Below are 22,218 nucleotides of genomic sequence, written 5' to 3'. Positions count from 1 at the left end.
TTCGCAAGCAAGGGGGTTGGCATGGGTGCCTGTCGTACGGTCAGATTGGTGTATTTTACGTGCCACCGGCACGGAAGCCAGTGGAGGCGGCGCTGGCATCGGCCACGAGTCGGATAGTGCTTTTTACGTACCACCAGACCAGGGATCCTGGCTGGTTCAATTCGATTTCGATTTCGTTTGCGCTTGCCCCAACATGTCTTCGCAAGCAAGGGGGTTGGCATGGGTGCCTGTCGTACGGTCAGATTGGTGTATTTTACGTGCCACCGGCACGGAAGCCAGTGGAGGCATCGGCCACGAGTCGGATAGTGCTTTTTACGTAGCACCAGACCAGGGATCCTGGCTGGTTCAATTCGATTTCGCTTGCCCCAACATGTCTTCGCAAGCAAGGGGGTTGGCATGGGTGCCTGTCGTACGGTCAGATTGGTGTAATTTACGTGCCACCGGCACGGAAGCCAGTGGAGGCGGCGCTGGCATCGGCCACGAGTCGGATAGTGCTTTTTACGTACCACCAGACCAGGAATCCTGGCTGGTTCAATTCGATTTCGCTTGCCCCAACATGTCTTCGCAAGCAAAGGGGGTTGGCATGGGTGCCTGTCGTCGGATGAGGTTCTATATCGACTTCGCTTGCCTCAACAGGTCTTTGTGTCCAAGGGAGGAAGGCATTCATAAGTGGGCTGGGCTCACTTGTCCTGCCTGGTCTTCTCACGTACAGAATATTTCCAAAGGTCTCGGTCGCTGGTCATTTCCTCAGTGAGGCCTAAAGTTCGAAGGTCGTGCTTCACCACCTCGTCCCAGGTTTTCCTGGGTCTACCTCTTCCACGGGTTCCCTCAACTGCTAAGGATTGGCACTTTCTCACACACCTATCTTCATCCATTCTCGCCACATGACCATACCAGCGCAATCGTCTCTCTTGCACACCACAACTGATGCCTCTTAGGTACAACATTTCTCTCAAGGTGCTAACGCTCTGTCGAGTATGTACACTGACATTACACATCCATCGGAGCATACTGGCTTCATTCCTCACGAGCTTACGCATGTCCTCGGCAGTCACGGCCCATGTTTCACTGCCATGTAGCATGGCTGTTCGTACACACGCATCATACAGTCTGCCTTTTACTCTGAGCGAGAGGCCTTTAGTCACCAGCAGAGGTAAGAGCTCCCTAAACTTTGCCCAGGCTATTCTTATTCTAGCAGTTACACTTTCAGCGCACCCACCCCCACTACTGACTTGGTCACCTAGATAACGGAAGCTATCAACTACTTCTAGTTTTCCCCCTGGAAAGTGACGGAAGTTATTTTCTGCAGATTTTCGGAGGTTAATGCTCCAGAGCATTTGCCACATACAAAAACTATCTTCCCAGTTAGCCTACCTTTGACATTGCTGCACCTCTTATGTGTCCATAGCTTACACTGGGTACATCTTATAGAGTTTCTACCTACACCTTTTCTACAGATCGAGCAGGGCCATCTTCCTGAAGACATTTGTGGATTGTCTACCTTCCTACTTATTAGTACTTTGGTTTTAGCTAGGTTGACTCTAAGGCCCCTCGATTCTAAACCCTCCTTCCACACCTGGAACTTCTCCTCCAGCTCTGATAGTGACTCAGCAATAAGAGCAAGGTCGTCAGCGTAGAGGAGCTTCCAGGGACAACCTGTCTTGAATTCCTCCGTAATTGCCTGGAGGACTATGATAAATAGGAGGGGGCTGAGTACTGAACCCTGGTGGACCCCAACCTCTACTTTGAATTCTTCTGTGTACATGTTGCCAACCCTAACCTTACTTACGGCATCTCTGTACATGGCTTGCACAGTCCTCACCAGCCATTCATCTATCCCCAGTTTCCTCATTGACCACCAGATAAGGGATCGGGGGACCCTATCAAAAGCTTTCTCCATGTCAACAAAAGCCAGGTACAGGGGCTTATCTTTGGCTAGGTATTTCTCCTGCAGCTGCCTTACCAGGAATATAGCATCAGTGGTACTTTTCCCTGGCACGAACCCAAACTGCATCTCATCTAAACTAACTCTCTCTCTAATTAGTTGGGCTATGACCCTCTCCGTAACCTTCATTACTTGATCCAACAGCTTGATACCTCTGTAATTATTTGTATCTAGGGCATCACCTTTACCTTTGTAGCAGTTGACTAGTGTGCTGCTACACCAGTCATTGGGTATGACTCCTTCGTGTATCACCTGGTTGACTATACGGGTGACCAGGCTATAGCCGACACTGCCAGATATTTTGAGCATCTCTGCAGTAATTCCTGATGGGCCTGGGGCTTTCCCTGTCTTCATGCTTCTAATTGCCTTAGCTACCACGGAACTATCAACTCGGATAGCTGGTCCCTCTGTTGGGTCAACATTCGGCAGACTCTCTTTATCCCATTCATTTTCTTTATTCAGCAACCTTTCATACTGGCATCTCCAAACCTCTCTCTTTGCATCCTCATTTAGCACAAGTGAACCATCATCCATGCGAACACACTTCTCTCCTACCACATCACGATTCTCTCTCACACACTGTCTTGCAACACGAAATACCTCAAGTCTTTCATCCTCACGGCTCAGAATATTGGCAAATTTTTTCTTATCCGCTTCCCCTCTGGCTAGATAAACCTGTCTCCTAGCTTCCCTTCTGGCTGTCTGATACAATTCCCTGCTACCACCATTCTTCCAGTCCTTCCAAGCCTGTCTCTTTTGTCTAATAGCCCTGTCAACCACAGTGTTCCACCACCATGTTACTCTGGGTCGAGATGGTACTTTGCTCCATCCACAGATCTGGTCAGTGGCTGTCAGCAGATTGTCCCGTAGGAATCTCCAGTTGTTTTCCACATTTAGTGAAGCTATATCCCCTTCTATTTCGTCAAAGGCCTCGAGTAGTATGTCTCTAAATCTCTGTCCATTTGCAGGATGTTTAAGCTTCCAGACCCTTCTCCTCCAAGCTGGTCTTCTTCTGGGCAACCATTTAGCTCTGATCCTGAAGTCGCTAACCACTAATCTATGTTGGGGAGTACATTCTTCGCCTGGAAAGGTTTTGGCATTTATAATCAGCCCTCTTTCCCTTTTTCTGGCAAGGATGTAGTCAATCTGGCTGGTGTGTCTGCCAGAACGGTAGGTGACTAGGTGAGTTTCCTGAAGTTGGTATTGCAGACCATAAGGTCATTTGCATCGCAGAACTCCAGCAGCCTGGTTCCCTCCTCATTACGAGAGCCAAAACCGTAGCCTCCATGGACGCCATGGAAGCCCCCGACATGTCGTCCAACATGTCCATTGAAATCACCTGCCACGAAGAGAAGGTCACTGTCATTTGTCAATGAGGTAGTCCGCAATAGGGTGTCATAGAATTGGTCTTTTTGTCCTTCCGGTAGCCCTGGTTGAGGGGCATATGCCGAGATGATGGTAGCTGTCCTATGGTGAAGGACTAATCTAATTTTAATTATTCTGTCACTTACTCTGACTACCTCGATTACCTTACCTGTATATATATATATATATATGCATATACAACCACACCTACACACCATATATATATATAAATATATATACACACACACAACTGAAAGTGAAACAGACAAATAGAAATAATGTGTGTGTGTGTGTGTAGTAAATAACTCAGCTAGGATTTGATCTACTAATTCTTTGATTCTCTCAGAGTGGGTATCAGCTTATTTCCCCATGATGAATGTAACGTGTACTTTACAACTAATCAGAAAATTCAATTCGACCTTTTGCAACCTCATTAACATATTTTTTTTAATTTCGCAATATTACTATGCTGAAGAAAGGTCAACACTGACAGCTTGTATCCTACTTTCTGACTGACACAACAGCGATCACCACCACGTTTAACCTCAATTTTCAAAGAAAGAACCAATGCTGAGAGACAGAGCCTTCACTACCACAACTGCAACTTCAGCATTATAGAGAAGGCCATTCTCCCTCACTACCATTATCACTTTAACACAACAAACAGGTTCTTTCTTTCCTCATCACCATTGCTTACTTCCAAAGAATCATAGCTACTATGAGGGGGGGGGGTGCTGAAAAGTTACTGGCTTTGGGTAAAAGAAACATCAGGAGAATCAGTTACTCTTTTACTCGTCTCAGTCATTTGATTGTGGCCATACTGGAGCACTGCCTTTAGTCAAGCAAATCGACCCCAGGAATTATTCTTTGTAAGCCTAGTACTTATTCTATCGGTCTCTTTTTCCGAACCACTAAATTACGGGGACGTAAACACACCAGCATCGGTTGTCAAGCGATAATTGGTGGGGACAAACACAGACACACAAACATATACACACACATACATATATACGACAGGCTTCTTTTAGTTTCCGTCTAACAAATCAACTCATAAGGCTTTGGTTGGCCCGAGGCTGTAGTAGAAGACACTTGCCCAAGGTGCTACACAGTGGGACTGAACCAGGAACCATGTGATTCGTATGCAAGCTACTTACCACACAGCCACTCCTATGCCTGAAGAATGTTTTTTAGCCAAATGAATCAATCCCAGTACTTTTTTCTTTTAAGCCACATACTTATTCTATTGGTCACATTTGCTGAACCACTAAGTTACAGGGATGTAAACACACCAATACCAGTTGTCAAGCAGCAGTAGGGAACAAACACAAAAACACACACATATATTCAACAGGCTTCTTTCAGTTTCCATCTGCCAAATCCATTCACAAGGCTTTGGTCAGCTTTAGGGTATAGTAGAAGATACTTGCCCAAGGTGTCAAGCAGTGGGACTGAACCTGGAACCATGTGGTTGGGAAACAATACACTTATTACACAGCCATGCCTACGCCTATATATACACCCGAATTATTAAAGACTCAATTGTTAAATCTAAAAGTTTGTAAATATATATTTTTTATACATCATAATGCAGGTGTGAATGTGAAGTTAAAATATGTGTTTCCCAACCATTTGGTTTCAGGTTCAATTTCAGGGCATGGTACCTTGGGCAAGTGTCTTCTTTTAGGTACCAGGGCAAACCAAAACCATGAGTGGATTTGATAGACAGAAACTGAAAGTCCACCATGTGTGTGCCTGTGTGTGGGTGCATGTGTGTGTATGTTTGTGTGTGTATGTGTGTGTGTGTGTGTACATGCATGTGTGTGTGTGTTTCCTTGTAACAGAAGGAGAATGAGAGAGAAAATTTTGCATTCAAATTTCTTTCTCTTGTTTACTGAGAGAAGATAAAAAGTAATAATTATTGCATAAAAAATTAAACTAACAAAAATAAAATTCAAGAACTATTTTATTCTGAAACACAAAAATTATACACTAAAAAAATGTATTTCACAAAAAAGAAAGAATACAGATAGTAAAAAAAACAAAATACGGCTTTATTCACTAGAGTATGCATTGTACTGTGAGATACGATGTGTTAGGAGACAGAAGGAAACTGCTATTACTTTAGCTTGGTGTTATATAGTTTTATAAAAGCAATTTTTTATTATGTGTTACACACATTCATCATTCGGGTATTTAGGATTACATATTTGGAATTAGATTACAAGAAATCAACCCTGTAGTAGACTGTACCTATCATTGAATTGAATAAAAACATAAGAAAGGCTGACCATAAGGATAATCGCATATGTAATATGGATTATCTTACTTATGACAAATAATAAAAAAAAATTAAATATTAAGGAAATAAAATGCTTCCCTTTTAACTATTTAGGGTTTTGCTCCTGGGTTTTACTTTTCAAATTATTTGCCTAAATTATTTTCCCTTATTGTATTAGTATGGGTAACTCCAAACAACTTATCTTGTTAAAGAGCATACCGCTCAAAATATTAAAATCCATTTCTTTTCCTCACATTCTAATACTCTAACTTTTGAAAAATTACTTTTTCTTTTTATCACAATTTTGCCTGTCTTGTTTTACTTTTGCCAGAGTAGACCAATGTCTAACCACCTTAAATTCTACATTGCCTATAACTAACCAAATTTGGTATTATTCATCTGATACTCAAAGGATTATAGACAAATTATTATATCTTTTATTTTTCAACTCTCAAATCTCCATCAAAGCTTGGTTTGCTCCACTAAAAGACAAGATAAATATAAACTATTATGTTTATGCTTTTCTCAAAAGGTATTTTGTGAAACAAGTGATGTGGAATTGTTATAGCCAAATTCAAATCCAACTGACAAACTTCCTGTCTATCCCTTTAGCATTCAGACTATTCTGTCAAATTTAATGCTTATTCATTCATTGCTTTAACTATACATCAACTTCAAGATTTTGGTAAGATTGTTTACTTTCAGAATGACATTGTAGAACAGGTGTGAAATGCCAAATCTAGTTAGTTTGAACATAAAACAGGTAAAATATTTTAGCTGGATACAGCTGATTTAAATCCTTAAAAGGTCAATCCCAAAGACATCCCTGACATGACCATCCAATCAATTTTTCTTTTTTCGAATAATATATCTAAGACCACATAATCCAATGTGGCCTTCTGTTTTTAAGAAAAGCAGGGTGTGATTTCAGGGAGATTTAGCTATTATTTCCAACAGATCAGGGAGAAACATAAAGGCTTTCTTGTTTGCTCTGAAACTTATTAATGTTCATATGTGCTCTTTGCTAGTTGATCATATTATTGATTTCTCATCAAATTAAGTATTTCAATGTATTATTTGGTAGAATATAGTGATTTCATGCACAGTAGTATTCATATTAGTCTAAAAGATATTATTATTACTATTATTATTATTACAACTGATGGTTAACAAAAAATTGAAGAATAACTGAAATTTGTATCAAATTGTTTTGCTTATTAAGCAATTACATATAACCAAATACAGAGAACGAATCAGTTAGCGCCATTGCAGCAATTCCCTGATGATTTTAATTGCTTTTCTTGATTGTCGAGTAAATCAAATGGATTGGTAATCTGAACAAAAAGAGAAAAAAAACTTATTTATATATACATTCATATACATATTCAATAATATATATACATTTATATATCATCATCATCATCATCATCATCGTTTAACGTCCGTTTTCTGCGCTAGCACGGGTTGGATGGTTCGACCGGGGTCTGGGAAGCCAGAGGCTGCACCAGGCTCCAGTTTGATCTGGCAGAGTTTCTACAGCTGGATGCCCTTCCTAACGCCAACCACTCCGCGAGTGTAGTGGGTGCTTTTTACGTGCCACCTGCACAGGTGCCAGGGGGGTCTGGCATTGGCCACGATCAGTTAGTGCTTTTAACGTGCCACCGGCACGGAAGCCATCTAAGGCAGCGCTGGCATCGGCCACGTTCGGATGGTGCTTTTTATGTGCCACCGGCACTGGAGCCAGTCGAGGCAGCACTGGCATCGGCCACGTTCGGATGGTGCTTTTTATGTGCCACCGGCACTGGAGCCAGTCGAGGCAGCACTGGCATCGGCCACGTTCGGATGGTGCTTTTTATGTGCCACCGGCACGGGTATCACAACTACTATTTCCATTGATATTTATTTCAATGTTCATGTACTTGACTCAACAGGTCTCCTCAAGCACAGCGGGATGTTCTGGAATCCAAGGTACTTTGAATGGGCAAGGGCTATGCGGGACTGGTGCAGGAAGCAGCCCGGGTCTTTGCAGTCACAGCATATCTCCAGAGATCTCGGTCCTTCGCCATTGCCTCAGTGAGGCCCAACACTCTGAGGTCATGCTTGACTATATATATATATATATATATATATAACCCATGCTAGCATGGAAAACGGACGCTAAATGATGATGATATATATATATATAATACAAATAAGAAAATGGAGAAACAAATTTAGTTTGTTCATCAACTTTCGGATATTAGAATGTTGGATTATTTATTCATTTAACAAAATAAGAACCTTAATAGCATACATATATATTTTATAATTCAATACATATAAGAATACAAATTATAAAAATCATAATATAAATTATTGAAATCATTAAAATCACTACTTACAGCTGTTTCAGCCTATGGTTAAAAGTAGTTATTTTTATTTTTATTATTGGTGCCCATAGTTGTCAACATAATGAGGTTATAGGCATTTAAAAATAGGGTACTTATATATATAACCATAGGGCCTCGTCAGAGGTTAAAATTGGGTTACATCCATATATATATATGATCGGTTGGTGCTTTTTATGTGCCACTGGCATGGAAGCCAGTCATGGTGGCGCTGGCATCGGCCACATTCAGATGGTGCTTTTTACATTGCACCGGCACAGTATCACAACTACAATTTCATATATATATATATATACATGCATACATATATATAAAATCCTTTACTTGTTTCAGTCATTTGACTAAAACCCCACAAAATGTTAGAAACTTTGTTAAATACTTACATCACAGGAAACTTTTTCAGTTGCAGCTGTTTGGTCCTGTAAAAATATACATTGGATAGTTATTAAATATGTCACAAGGTAGAAGATTTTATTATTATTCAAATATTATATTGAAGCCTCATCATCATCAAGATATCCCTTAACTGATGCAGCCAGTCATTGGGGGGGGGGGACACTCTAGTTGCTTTCATAGTCAGTCTGTTCTCTGTCATGCATAGCAGGTTTTGCTGTGTTGTGAACCATCCAGTCCTTGATGTTATCAAACCAGGATTTTGTCTGTGTGCCTCTCTTTTGCCCTCCCTCAGCTGTGCCCTGAAGAATGGTTTTGGACAGGGAGTTGTGACAGCATACATGACCCTATCAGACTCACCATTTATATGAAAAAAACTTACAGAAGTGATTACACACTCCCACAATGTATTTGATGGCATATAAGAGAATTTTTTGGGAAAAAAAATGTCTCAAAACTTCACCTCGTATGTGCAAAGTTGGGCCTATATTACAACCTTTAATGAACAAAAAACTTTTTCACCTGAATATGGCTGAAATGGGGTGCATCTAATATACCCATGTAGCTTTTATGCCATAAAATCTTTCGCACACGTATGCATGTGTGTGTCTGTGTGCATGTAAGTGTATTTCATTCAAAGGTGGCGAGCTGGCAGAAACATTAGCATGCCGGGCGAAATTCTTAGCGGTATTTCGTCTTCTGCTATGTTCTGAGTTCAAATTCCGCCAAGGTTGACTTTGCCTTTCATCCTTTCGGGGTCGATTAAATAAGTGCCAGTTACGCACTGGGGTCGATGTAATCGACTTAATCTGTTTGTCTGTCCTTGTTTGTCCCCTCTGTGTTTAGCCCCTTGTGGTTAGTAAAGAAATAGGTATTTCATTCAAAGCTAATGATCCACTCAGTCACTTTTTAAAGTTTCTTGTGTGTACATGTAATATACATTCAAGAGACAGAAGTATTGCTTTATAATATACTACGACAATATATAAATTAACATATAACATAATACAGTGGATTAATGTCATAGGTAAATATACTCAAAATGTAGAGTATATTTTTCTGTATTCCACAATAAAAAGTTCAGAGTTCATCACTTACATTTCGTTAAGATTATCTCTAGAGATTTTCTATTGAAATTATAGCTAGGACTGGTGTAAACAATGAAATGTTTACATCAGGTGTTCTGGATATGAAATATTATAACAAATCCAGAGCTGACTATAATTTCCATAGGAAATCTCTAGAGATAATCTTAATAAAATGTAAGTTATGAACTCTGAACTTTTTATTATGAAATTAAGTGATGTATTGGGATATTTCATAATGCAACTATAATATAATGGGTTGTCTGGAAAGTTTGTGCCGATTTTTAAAGGAAAGAAAAAAGGTCAATAGATGCTTGCCATTACATTTTTAATCAACCAAATATGAACCATTTTGTTGCACAATGCATCTCCATCTTTCCTTTAACTCGAAAATATCCTCTTCCCAGAATTGAGGTGGTTTCATGGCAAAGAATTCATCAAGGTATCTTTTTATGTCATCCAAGGAATTGAAATTTTTACCATTAAGACTATTCTGCAGAGACCTGAACAAGTGGAAATCCGAAGGAGCAATATCTGGTGAATATGGAGGGTGGGGTAACACATCCCAGCCGAACTGCAGCAATTTTTGTCTGATTCCCAAAGCATCAAGTGCTGAAAATGAACTTTCTTATCTTCTATTTTAAAGGGTTACAGAATTAACACAAGTTATAGGAACATAAACCTTCTTCCACGAAAAGATAGCTTAAACTGTGCTCTGAATGGAGGTATAGTCAAATCCTATTTTATGAACTCAACTATGTTCTAAATTATGTCGAAATGTAAGCTACTATAAATTGGCATGAACTTTCTGGACAACCCAATAATAACACTGCTAACACAGTAGAACAATGTATTGACTTATAAAAACGTTTAATAGACCTTGTAGTATATTATAGTTGCATAACAAAATATGGTGTCCCTAAAAGTCATTAAAACTTACATTTTGTTCAGTAATTTGGAATTTTTCTCCAAAACGAGAATATTTCAGGATAGCATGTAAATCCGCGTCAACAGTCACAGGTTTGTTGGACTGAAAATAGAAAATAATTTAAATCCATTTACTCATTTAAAGGTCAATTGAAAAAATTAAAATAAAAAAAAAGGTTCATTTGAAAAGCCTTATGACCAAAGAGGTAGGCCACTACCCTAGGGTTTGTAGTCTTACCTCAAGGTTCCATAGTCTTGCTTACCCAGGGTTCACAGTCTCGCAAACTGCATGACAGCCTCTTTAGTGCTGGTGACATGAAAAAGGCATCCAGTTCACAGTGTAAAGTGGCTAGCATTAGGAAGGTGCTGGTGCCATGTAAAAAAAAAAACAGCTGTGCTGGCACCAAGTATAAACATACTCATTTAGATCGATACCAGAGCAACAAGCTGGCCTCCATGCCAATGGTATGTTAAAAACACCATTCGAGTGTGATCGTTACCCGTGTCGCCTTATTAGCACTTGTGCTGATGGCACGTGAAAAAAACATTCGGGCGAGGTCATTGCCAGTGCCGCTGGACTGGCTCCTGTGCAGGTGGCACATAAAAAGCACCATTTGAGCATGGCCGTTGCCAGTACCGCTTGACTGGCCCTCGTGCCAGTGGCACGTAAAAGCACCCTCTACACTCTCGGAGTGGTTGGTGTTAGGAAGGGCATCCAGCTGTAGAAACTCTGCCAGATCAGATTGGAGTCTGGTGCAGCCATCTGGTTCACCAGTCCTCAGTCAAATCGTCCAACCCATGCTAGCATGGAAAGCGGACGTTAAACGATGATGATGATGATGATGTTGATGTCACATAAAAGAGCAACCACGCTAGCAATGCATAAAAATCCACCCATGCCAGTGCCATGTAAAAATATAGATGTACTGGCGCCACCTAAAAAGCACCCAGTACACTCTGTGAAGGGGTTGATGTTAGGAAGAGCATTCAGCCATAGAACCCATGCCAAAATAGACAACTGGAGCTTGGTGTGGCCCTCTGGGTTGCTACCTCATATCAAACACTTCAACCCATGCCAGCATGGAAAATGGGTATTAAATGATGATGATTATGATGATGTTTATGGAGAATGAGATTGGGTAAAAGAAGTGCCAAGCAATCAAAGTGCAAAGAACCTGTAGAATGAAAATGTGAAAGAGGAAGGCCAAAAAAGAATGGGCAGATATGTTGAGAGCTGATCTCAAGAGACAATGTTGTGAAGGAGATAACAAAGAGCTGCAGCAAATAATGGAATTCTGTGCTAGAGGAGGCTCATCCAAATTAGTAAGCATAGGAGTAGGAGTGGCTGTGTGGTAAGTAGCTTGCTTACAAACCACATGGTTCCGGGTTCAGTCCCACTACGTGGCACCTTGGGCAAGTGTCTTCTGCTATAGCCTCGGGCTGACCAAAGCCTTGTGAGTGGATTTGGTAGACAGAAACTGAAAGAAGCCCATCGTATATGTGTATATATATATATATATATATATATATATATATATGGCCTGCTTGCTTAGCCAGCGGGGTGGCGTCATTCGAAGGTTAAAACAATGCGAATGCATTGTGACCAGCGATGTGTAGCAACATGATGGTCTGGTCGGTCACGTGATCATGTGATATATATATATATATATATATATATATATATGTTTGTGTGTGTATGTTTGTGGTGTGTAGATGTTTGTGTGTCTGTGTTTGTGCCCCCAGTATCGCTTGACAACCAATGCTGGTGTGTTTATGCCCCCATAATTTCATGGTTCGGCAAAAGAGACCGATAGAATAAGTACAAGGCTTACAAAGAATAAGTCCTGAGGTCGATTTGCTCGACTAAAGGCGGTGCTCCAGCATGGCCACAGTCAAATGACTGAAACAAGTAAAAGAAAGAAAAGAAAAAGAAAAGAACATAGGGAAATGGACGTAAAATAATAGTGTTTCAAATACTGTTTTGCATATTTTATACACAACTTTAAATCTACATAAATTTCCATCTGTGCCTCGTTTGTAATTATTTACTTACAGAGAATGTTATGTGACGACTAAATTTCAGGCTGTCCTCATGATCCACAATACCTCCAGTGTAGACTACTTGGGCAGAAGATGGTTTGGAATTCTTTGGTAACTTAAAAAGACGACATGTAACAGCAGCATACTTTATGTTACCTGAAAAATTAAAGAATGGGATTTTTTTTTATTCTTGAAATAAAATTTATTTTATTCAGGGATAAGCAAATAAATTTTTTGCAAATGTTACCAATTCCTTTGAATGAGTTACCTAAAAAATAGACAAATTAAAGACAAACCTCTATGCAGTCAATTTCCCTGCTAGAAATAGTAACAAACTATCCCTCAAATCACACACTACCATCTTAAACCTTTAGTATTTGAACTTGTCATACCGGGCTCAAATATTCTACCCATCTCACATTCAGATTGACAGGATTTGGCCTCTTACACCCACCCTAGTCATAGAAACCATGCCAAAACAGATAAATGGAGCCTTGTGCAGCTCTCCAGCTGACCAGTTCTTGTCAAAATGTCGAATCCATGCCAGCATGGAAAATGGACATTAAACGATGGTGACCATCATCATCATCATGATAATCCCATCTAATCCATACAAGCATAGAAAAGTGAGCATTCAAACAAACATGATGATCATCATTTTTAGCCATCTAATGGAAATGGTATGTCACCAAGACAAGTCTGATCATTTTTTAATACATACACAAGATTCTTGCTTTCTGCCTTTAACCCTCCAACGCAGAGTATAGGCCACTTATAATTGAATTCCATGTTGCATAATTTTTCGCATCTGTACTTATACTCTGCCATGACTGTCCCCCTTTCTCTAGTTCCTTTTGTGTTGATCTACGCCACAAGTTCTTAGGCCTACCTTTCTTTCTATATCCAACCGGTTTCCACTTTAAAGCACTTTTCGCTACATTTGGTGTGTTTCTTTTCTAATTATGCTACCAATCCACTTCCACTTTTTAAAAAATATTTGCTCCCTAATCGAAATTTGATTTGTTCTTTGCCATAGCTCCATATTGCTTCTGTGTTGGGGCCATCTAATTTTAAGCATACTACGCAAGCATCTGTTGATGAATGATTGTATTTGCTTATTTGACTTAACTGTTGTTCGCCATGTCTCAGCCCCATACAATAACACCCCTTTTACGTTAGTGTTAAAAATTCTTATTTTGTTCTTTATTGAAATTACACTTGCACTCCATACTTTTTTTTTACACAAGATTACACAGAGAATATCCTTCAATTAAATAATGGAACAAATCAAGTAGAAATTAATTGAGTAAAAAATAAATACAATAAAAAAAGCTTTCTTACCAATAAGTTTTTTGTAATCTTCCCTTTCAACAGGAATACGGGAAATGCTGACAATATGAACTTGACTAAATCCAATTTCTTGAGTTAGTTCTAGGAGTTGTTTCCAATAAAGTGCCCCAGAAAGGCCTTCACCTTTGGATTAAAAAAAAATTGGGGTTTATTGGAAATTTATAAAAGCATCAGTGGATAAAGCAGGTGATACACCAAAATGAAAGAGGACATTAGCGAGTGATGCATTGGAAGGGAGAAAGAAAGTGACATCATCATCATCATCGTTTAACGTCCATTTTCCATGCTGGCATGGGTTGGACGGTTTGACTGGGGTCTGGGAAGCCAGGAGGCTGCACCAGGATCCAGTCTGATCTGGCAGTGTTTCTACAGCTGGATGCCCTTCCTAACTACTCCGTGTGTATAGTGGGTGCTTTTTATGTGCCACCGGCACAAGGGCCAGAGGAGGCTGGCAACGGCCATGATTGTTTGCTGCTTTTTACATGCCACCGGCATGGACGCCAAAGGATACTTAAATTGCCCTGTTACCTTGTGTCACTTTCTCTCTCTTTTGGTTCATCACCCACAGTGCCACAGCATCAACACTGAGAATTTATAGTACCTAACATTGAAATAAAAAAACCCACAAATCAATAAAGTATAATTAAATATCTTTTTGTAATTTTCACACAAATCCAGCAATTTGGGGGAGGAGGTAAGTTGATTACATCAACCCCAGTACTCAACTAGTACTTATTGTATTGACCCCTGAAAGGATGAAAGGCAAAGTCAGACTTGACAGAATTTGAACTCAGAACATAAAGATGCATGAAATACCACACTAAGCACTTTGGTCAGCGAGCTAACGATGTTGCAAACTCGCTACCCTCAAGTGTAATTAACTACTGGTTTCAAATTTTGACTGCACCAAGCTCTAGTCTGAGCTGACAATGTTTCTACAGCTGGATGCCCTTCCTAATGCCAACCACTTTCAGAGTGTAGCAGGTCCTTTTTACATGCCTCCAGCATGGGGCGAAATACTTAGCGATATTTTGTCTGCCGTTACGTTTTGAGTTAAAATTCTGCCAAGGTCAACTTTGCCTTTATCCTTTCGGGGTCAATTAAATAAGTACCAGTTACGCACTGGGGTCAATATAATCGACTTAATCTGTTTGTCTGTCCTCGTTTGTCCCTTCTGTGTTTAGCCCCTTGTGGGTAGTAAAGAAATAGGTATTTTGTCTGTCTTTATGTTCTGAGTTCAAATTGTTCTGAGTTCAAATTCCACCGAGGTCAACATTGCCTTTCATCCTTTTGGGGTCGATTAAATAAGTACCAGTTATGCACTGGGGTCGATGTAATCGACTTAATCCCTTTGTCTGTCCTTGTTTGTCCCCTCTATGATTAGCTCCTTGTGGGCAATGAAGAAACATATAATGGCATCAGCCACATTCAGATGGTGCTTTTTACATGCTACCAGCACAGGAGCCAGCCAGAGCAACGGGGCTGGCATCGATCATATTTTGATGGTAATTTTTACATGCCACTGGCACGGGGAGCCAGTCAGACAGTACTGGCAATGACCCATGCATGAATGGTGCTTATTGCATACCACCAGCACGAGAGCATCTCTGTAAATAATAAATTGTAATGTCTCTCTCTCTTACACGCTTCTATTTGTATTTTTACATTTCTGCACATGAGTGCATGCATATGGTATGTGATGATGGTGATGATGATGACAGTAAATAGATAATTATGAGTTACATGATTAAGAATGAGAAATTAAAAAAAAATGAATGAAAGAAAGAAAGAAAGAAATACAAACCCCAGAGTTCCTTATTTGTGCGTATATCAGCAGGAACCTCTTGGTCAGCATACATATCACTGAAGTATAGTTCACCGCCTTCCTAACAGTACAGAGATGAATAATTTAAAAATCATTTGTTACAAGAACAAGCAAAAATATGCCAATGCATTACAATGAAAAGCCAAAATCAATAATACATGAAACTGGTTATAATAATAATAATAGTAATAATTGTGTACAGTGCTCAGGTGCACTACAACTCATCTAAAGTGTATATATAATCAGGTGTAGTTTCGGCGGATTTCGGAAAGCATGAGGGCCTTAAAGGATGCAGTGTCATGGCAGTCAACAACTGACGCAGGCAGTTTGTTCCATGCTTCAGCAACTCTGAGCGTGAAAAAATGTTTCCGAAAGTCATGGGAGCTGTGTTGTTTTCTGACTTTGTAGGCATATCCATGTGTGTTGGACACATGGAGATCAAAAAGGTGTTCAGTGTTGTTGTTGGTGAGGTGGTTGATAACTTTGTGGGTGTTATATCATATATACTCTGGCCTGATAGCCTGACATCCCCATACAGGAGTGAAAATGATGGTCATTGGGAGGTATTGAATTTTCCTATTCCAGTTATAAATCATTACTTAAGAATACGTTTTTTCTATTTTGCTTCCCAATAGACGTGGGAGTGGCTGTGTGGTAAGTAGCTTGCTTACCAACCACATGGTTCTGGGTTCAGTCCCACTGCGTGGTACCTTGAGCAAGGTAAGTGTCTTCTACTATAGCCTCGGGCCAACCAAAGCCTTGTGAGCGGATTTGTTAGACGGAAACTGAAAGAAACCCATCGTATATATGTACATATATATATATGTGTGTGTGTGTGTGTGTGTGTGTGTGTGTGTGCTATATGTTTGTGTGTCTGTGTTTATCACCCCAACATTGCTTGACAACTGATGGTGGTGTGTTTACGTCCCCGTAACTTAGTAGTGGAGGCGCAATGGCCCAGTGGTTAGGGCAGCGGACTCGCAGTCATAGGATTGCGGTTTCGATTCCCAGACCGGGCGTTGTGAGTGTTTATTGAGCGAAAACACCTAAAGCTCCACGAGGCTCCAGCAGGGATGGTGGTGATCCCTGCTGTACTCTTTCACCACAACTTTCTCTCACTCTTACTTCCTGTTTCTGTTGTACCTGTATTTCAAGGGGCCGGCCTTGTCACTCTCTGTGTCACGCTGAATATCCCCGAGAACTACGTTAAGGGTACACGTGTCTGTGGAGTGCTCAGCCACTTACACGTTAATTTCACGAGCAGGCTGTTCCGTTGATTCGGATCAACCGGAACCCTCGTCGTCGTAACCGACGGAGTGCTTCCATTTAACTTAGCAGTTCAGCAAAGGAGGCCAATAGAATAAGTACTAGGCATCCAAAGAATAAGTCCTGGGGGGTCGATCTGCTTGACTAAAGGTGGTGCTCCAGCACCGCCACAGTCAAATGACTGAAACAAAAGAGTAAAGAGTAAAGAGTAAGGTAAAAATTATGCTGCTGCGTTCATTAAGATGATCCACGGATTGCAAAATAGCCAAGACCTCGGCTATGCAGTGATCACACTTGTTATTACAGCAGCTGTATGGTTTGGCGTAGGCGACTATGGACCACTTGAGAGTGTAAGAAGTTGAATCAATCTTTTAGTTCATTGATAAGCTGAGATAACGATGTACTGTTGGATTTTGTTTGGGATTTGAAACTTGGAGTAGTGGTTGCTCACTCTAACTTTGAAGGTCGTGCTGCATGATCTGATATGAATGTACTGACAGTTGGCAGCTGAAACTGTACACTTGTAAACTATTTTCTTTTTTTTGTGAGACAGCGATTATATAAAGAACAAGAGGTTGGGCGTCTGAAATTGCATAGGTTTAGACGGGGTGTCTGTGTTTGTCCCCTACCACCACTTGACAATTAGTGTTGGCGTGCTTATGTGCTCTTAACTTAGTAGTTCAGCAAAAGGGACCAATATATTAAGAACCGGACTTAAAAGAAGAAAGTAAGTTACTGAGATCAGTTCATTCAATTAAAAAAAGGTGATGCTCCAGCATGGCCACAGTCTAATGCTTGAAACAAGTAAAAGATAGGCGCAGGAGTGGCTGTGTGGTAAGTAGCTTGCTTACCAACCACATGGTTCCGGGTTCAGTCCCACTGCATGGCATCTTGGGCAAGTGTCTTCTGCTATAGCCCCGGGCCGACCAATGCCTTGTGAGTGGATTTGGTAGACAGAAACTTCAAGAAGTCTGTCGTATATATGTATATATATGTGTATGTGTGTGTGTTTGTCCCCCTAGCATTCCTTGACAACCGATACTGGTGTGTTTACGTCCCCAGTTCGGCAAAAGAGACTGATAGAATAAGTACTGGGCTTTCAAAGAATAAGTCCCGGGGTCGATTTTCTCGACTAAAGGCGGTGCTCCAGCATGGCCGCAGTCAAATGACTGAAACAAGTAAAAGAGTAAAGAGTAATATACGACACATCTCTTCATACTTACTTGTGCGACTGTATGCATATGTGCACATCTATATATCTGTATATACAAATATCTGCATGTATGTGTGTGTATGTATGTATGTATGTATGTATATGTGTAGATGACAGTATATGTTTATATGAATATATATATATATATATATTTATAGGCATAGGAGTGACTGTGTGGTAAGTAGCTTGCTTATGAACCACGTTGGTCTGGGTTCAGTCCCACTGTGTAGCACCTTGGGCAAGTGTCTTCTACTATAGTCTTGGGCCCACCAAAGCCTTGTGAGTGGATTTGGCAGATGGAAACTGAAAGAAGCCCGTCGTATATATGTATATATACATATATATATATGACGACGATGATGAGATATATATATATATATATATATATATATATATATATATACACACACACACATACACACACACACATATATATGTGTGTGTTTGTCCCCCAACATCGCTTGACAACTGACGCTGGTGTGTTTACATCCCCCGTAACTTAGCAGTTCAGCAAAAGTGACCGATAAAACAAGTACTAAGCTTACAAAGAATAAGTCCCAGGGTCGATTTGCTCGACTAAAGACGGTGCTCCAGCATGGTCACAGTCAAATGACTGAAAGAAGTAAAAGAATAAAAAGAGAGTGTATATACACACACACACACACACACACATATAATCTTTTACTTGTTTCAGTCATTTGACTGCGGCCATGCTGGAGCACTGCCTTTAGTTGAGCAAATCAACCCCAGGACTTATTCTTTGTAAGCCCAGTACTTATTCTATCGGTCTCTTTTGCTGAACCGCCAAGTGACAGGGACGTAAACACACCAGCATCGGTTGTCAAGCAATGCTAGGGGAACAAACACAGACACACAAACACACATACATACATATATATACATATACATATATACGACGGGCTTCTTTCAGTTTCCGTCTACCAAATCCACTCACAAGGCATTGGTCGGCCCGGGGCTATAGCAGAAGACACTTGCCCAAGATGCCACGCAGTGGGACTGAACCCGGAACCATGTGGTTGGTTAGCAAGCTACTTACCCCACAGCCACTCCTGCTGTATATATATATATATATAAAAAATCAGTAATACTGGTTTATGACCTTGTTTCTAAGTAACCTGCTTGTCCCTTTGACCTTGGCTTAAAATTGCTAAGCTGGGAATGAGTACATGTAATATTCTTCTCCTTCCTCTCTCTGCTCTTTCCAAACGTCTGGCACTTCTTGACTATGGTTATTTTTATCTCTCACCCTTTGTAACTAAAATGTTTCATTGCTGTATCATAATTATTACTTTTTCCTTTATAGTTTCCTTTTTATAATTATTACTAGCAGTATCGCCCGGCGTTGCTCGGGTTTGTAAGGGAAATAACTGTATAAGCATTTTTAGAGAGTTATAGCCAAAAAATAGCAAAAAAATGCATTAAAAATGGGAAAAAAATGATGGTAAATTTTTTTTTAAATCGTTGACTCATCGTAGACATTTTTAGAGAGTTACTTCCCTTATATAATGGCGAAAAAATGCATTAAAATGGAAAATAATGATGGTAAATTTTTTTTTAAATCGTAGACTCATCGTAGACGCGCGCTAATACCCAGAAGGGCTCCATATGAATCACGACTATAAGATACCCGATTTGGTTAAACTGCACCGCAAAATGTGGGAGTAGTTAGGAATCTAAATCGTAGGAGACAGACACACAACTTGACTTTTATATATAAAGATTACTTTTTCCTTTATAGTTTACTTTTTATAATTATTATTATTCCATTTCTTTATCTTACATAATGTCTTTCATTTCTTTTTAAATATTTTTCTGCACTCAATCAAAAGCTAAAGCTATATTCTGCTCCTAGTTTTTCTATATACTCTTTTACTTGTTTCAGTCATTTGACTGTGGCTGTGGTGGAGCACCGCCTTTAGTCGAGCAAATCGACCCCAGGACTTGTTCTTTGTAAGCCTAGTACTTATTCTATTGGTCTCTATTGCTGAACCACTAAGTTACGGGAGATGTAAACACACCAGCATCGGTTGTCAAGCGATTTGGGGGGGGGGGGACAAGCACAGGCACAGAAACATATACACACACATATACATATATATATATATATATACAATGGGCTTCTTTTAGTTTTCATCACCCAAATCCTTCACTCTCAAGGCCTTAGTTGGCCTTGGTCTATAGTAGAAGACATCTGCCCAGAGTGTCACACAGCAGAACTGAACCCAGAACCATGTGGTTGAGAAGAAAACTTCTTACTACACAGCCATGCCTGCGAGTGTTTGTAAAACACAAATAGATTCCATTTTGGTTTAAATGTATAAAAATTTGTTTCTGATTTCAGTTACCGTAAATCCTCAAGTATAGTCAGCCCTTGAGTATAATACGCAGGGGATTTTTAGGGGGCTGTACCTCTGAAAAACCTAAACCTTCTGTATAATACGCACCCCTTCTCTAACTTGAGTCAATAAGGTCTATATAACATCCTTGGTTTGTAAAAATGTATACGCTAACGTCCTTTATTATTATCTTTATATATAAAAGTAAGGTTGTGTGTCTGTCTCCTACGATTTAGATTCCTAACTACTCCCACATTTTGCGGTGCAGTTTAATAGTCGTGATTCATATCGAGCCCTTCTGGGTATTAGTGCGCATCTACGATGAGTCTACGATTTTAAAAAAATTTACCATTATTTTTTTTCCATTTTAATGCATTTTTTCGCTATTATATAAGGGAAGTAACTCTCTAAAAATGTCTACGATGAGTCAACGATTTAAAAAAAAATTTACCGTCATTTTTTTTTCCATTTTTAATGCATTGTTTTGCTATTTTTTTGGCTATAACTCTCTAAAAATGCTTATATAGTTATTTCCCTTACAAACCCGAGCAACGCCGGGCGATACTGCTAGTTGTATATATAACATAATGCAAACGTGTAGCTTTTTTGTGCATTTTGTTTGCAGAAAATAAAGAAATAACAGTAATAACAGTAATAACGTTTAATAAATATTGGTTACTGCAAGTTTTGGATGATCCTTTTATGACTTCATTGCTTTCAGGCTTAGCTTGAGGTATTTTTGCTCCTGACATCACAAAATGCGTCTGAATAAAATATTGCCGGACAGCAAATAGAGACTCGGACATTGCTTAGAAAATAATTTTCATTTTTAACCTCGTATATAATATGCAACTAGGGATTTTGACCGTTAAATTTTGGGGAAAAAAAAGTGGATTATACTTTTAAATAAAGGCAAAAACTCACTTTTAGAATCTTATAAGCTTGTGCCAACACCGCTTTTTTGTCAGCTGACAGGTTGATAACACAGTTGGAGCTAAAATTAAAACATAAAAAAACAAAAAGAATTCTGTTTAGGCTGCCATATATTGTTTATATTACAGTTTGTGAATTATTAATGTTTTAGCTTCACTTATATCAATTCAGCATATTTACTGAAAGTATACACATCTTCTTTGCCATTGGGACAATACCTTTTCTATTTTGTTTGCTGGGGCCATGAGAAATGTTTCTTAATGAAGATATATATATAAAAAAAAAACTGTCACCTCATAAGTATAGACAATACTTTTATGATACAAAGCACTATAAATAATAATAAATGTGCCCTTTTAAAGCCTTGCCAGGCTCATGGGCTCGGTTTCCTGGTTTCTATGGCGTATGTGTTCTCCAGCTGGACGGGACGCAAATCCATCGCAATGTTACTCATTTTTGCCAGCTGAGTGGATTGGAGTAACGTGAAATGAAGTGTTTTGCTCAAGAACACAACGTGTCGCCCGGTCCAGGAATCGAAACCACAAGCTTACGATCATGATGCTGACACCCTAACCACTAAGCCACACGCTTCCACACAAAGCACTATAATCAAGATAATTATAAATGATTTATTTCTCCATATATGCATATTTTCCAGATGAATTTTAAACTAAGAACCTTTATTTTTTAATTTTTAGGTGATGAAACCTCCTGACATTTCTGAACTGAAGAAAGACCTATTTTAACAGGATATTAAAAAAAAAAAAATTTTTTTAAAGATTTAAAAGAAAAGAATATTTAAACCCTGTAAAAATGAAAGGTGGCTAAATCTCAATTAAAAAAGAAAAATGCAT

The 22,218-nt window shown here is 39.6% G+C and overlaps 1 protein-coding gene across 1 annotated transcript in view; it reads right to left on the bottom strand.

Annotated features, from left to right (window-relative positions):
• Positions 1 to 5,342: 5,342 nt before the first annotated feature.
• Positions 5,343 to 22,218, bottom strand: part of LOC115232676 (arsenite methyltransferase-like) — a 35,678-nt gene continuing 18,802 nt past the window's right edge. The window contains exons 4-10 of the mRNA XM_029802694.2: positions 21,356 to 21,425; positions 15,575 to 15,656; positions 13,762 to 13,893; positions 12,434 to 12,576; positions 10,394 to 10,483; positions 8,359 to 8,394; positions 5,343 to 6,922 (exon numbers count right to left, since the gene is read on the bottom strand). Coding sequence (XP_029658554.1) covers positions 6,842 to 6,922; positions 8,359 to 8,394; positions 10,394 to 10,483; positions 12,434 to 12,576; positions 13,762 to 13,893; positions 15,575 to 15,656; positions 21,356 to 21,425 — 634 coding nt within the window. The 3' untranslated portion in view covers positions 5,343 to 6,841. The remainder of the gene's footprint in view (positions 6,923 to 8,358; positions 8,395 to 10,393; positions 10,484 to 12,433; positions 12,577 to 13,761; positions 13,894 to 15,574; positions 15,657 to 21,355; positions 21,426 to 22,218) is intronic.

Source organism: Octopus sinensis, linkage group LG2 (genome assembly GCF_006345805.1).
Source record: "Octopus sinensis linkage group LG2, ASM634580v1, whole genome shotgun sequence".
NCBI classification, from domain to species: domain Eukaryota; kingdom Metazoa; phylum Mollusca; class Cephalopoda; order Octopoda; family Octopodidae; genus Octopus; species Octopus sinensis.
This window is presented reverse-complemented; position numbering and strand designations above follow the sequence as displayed.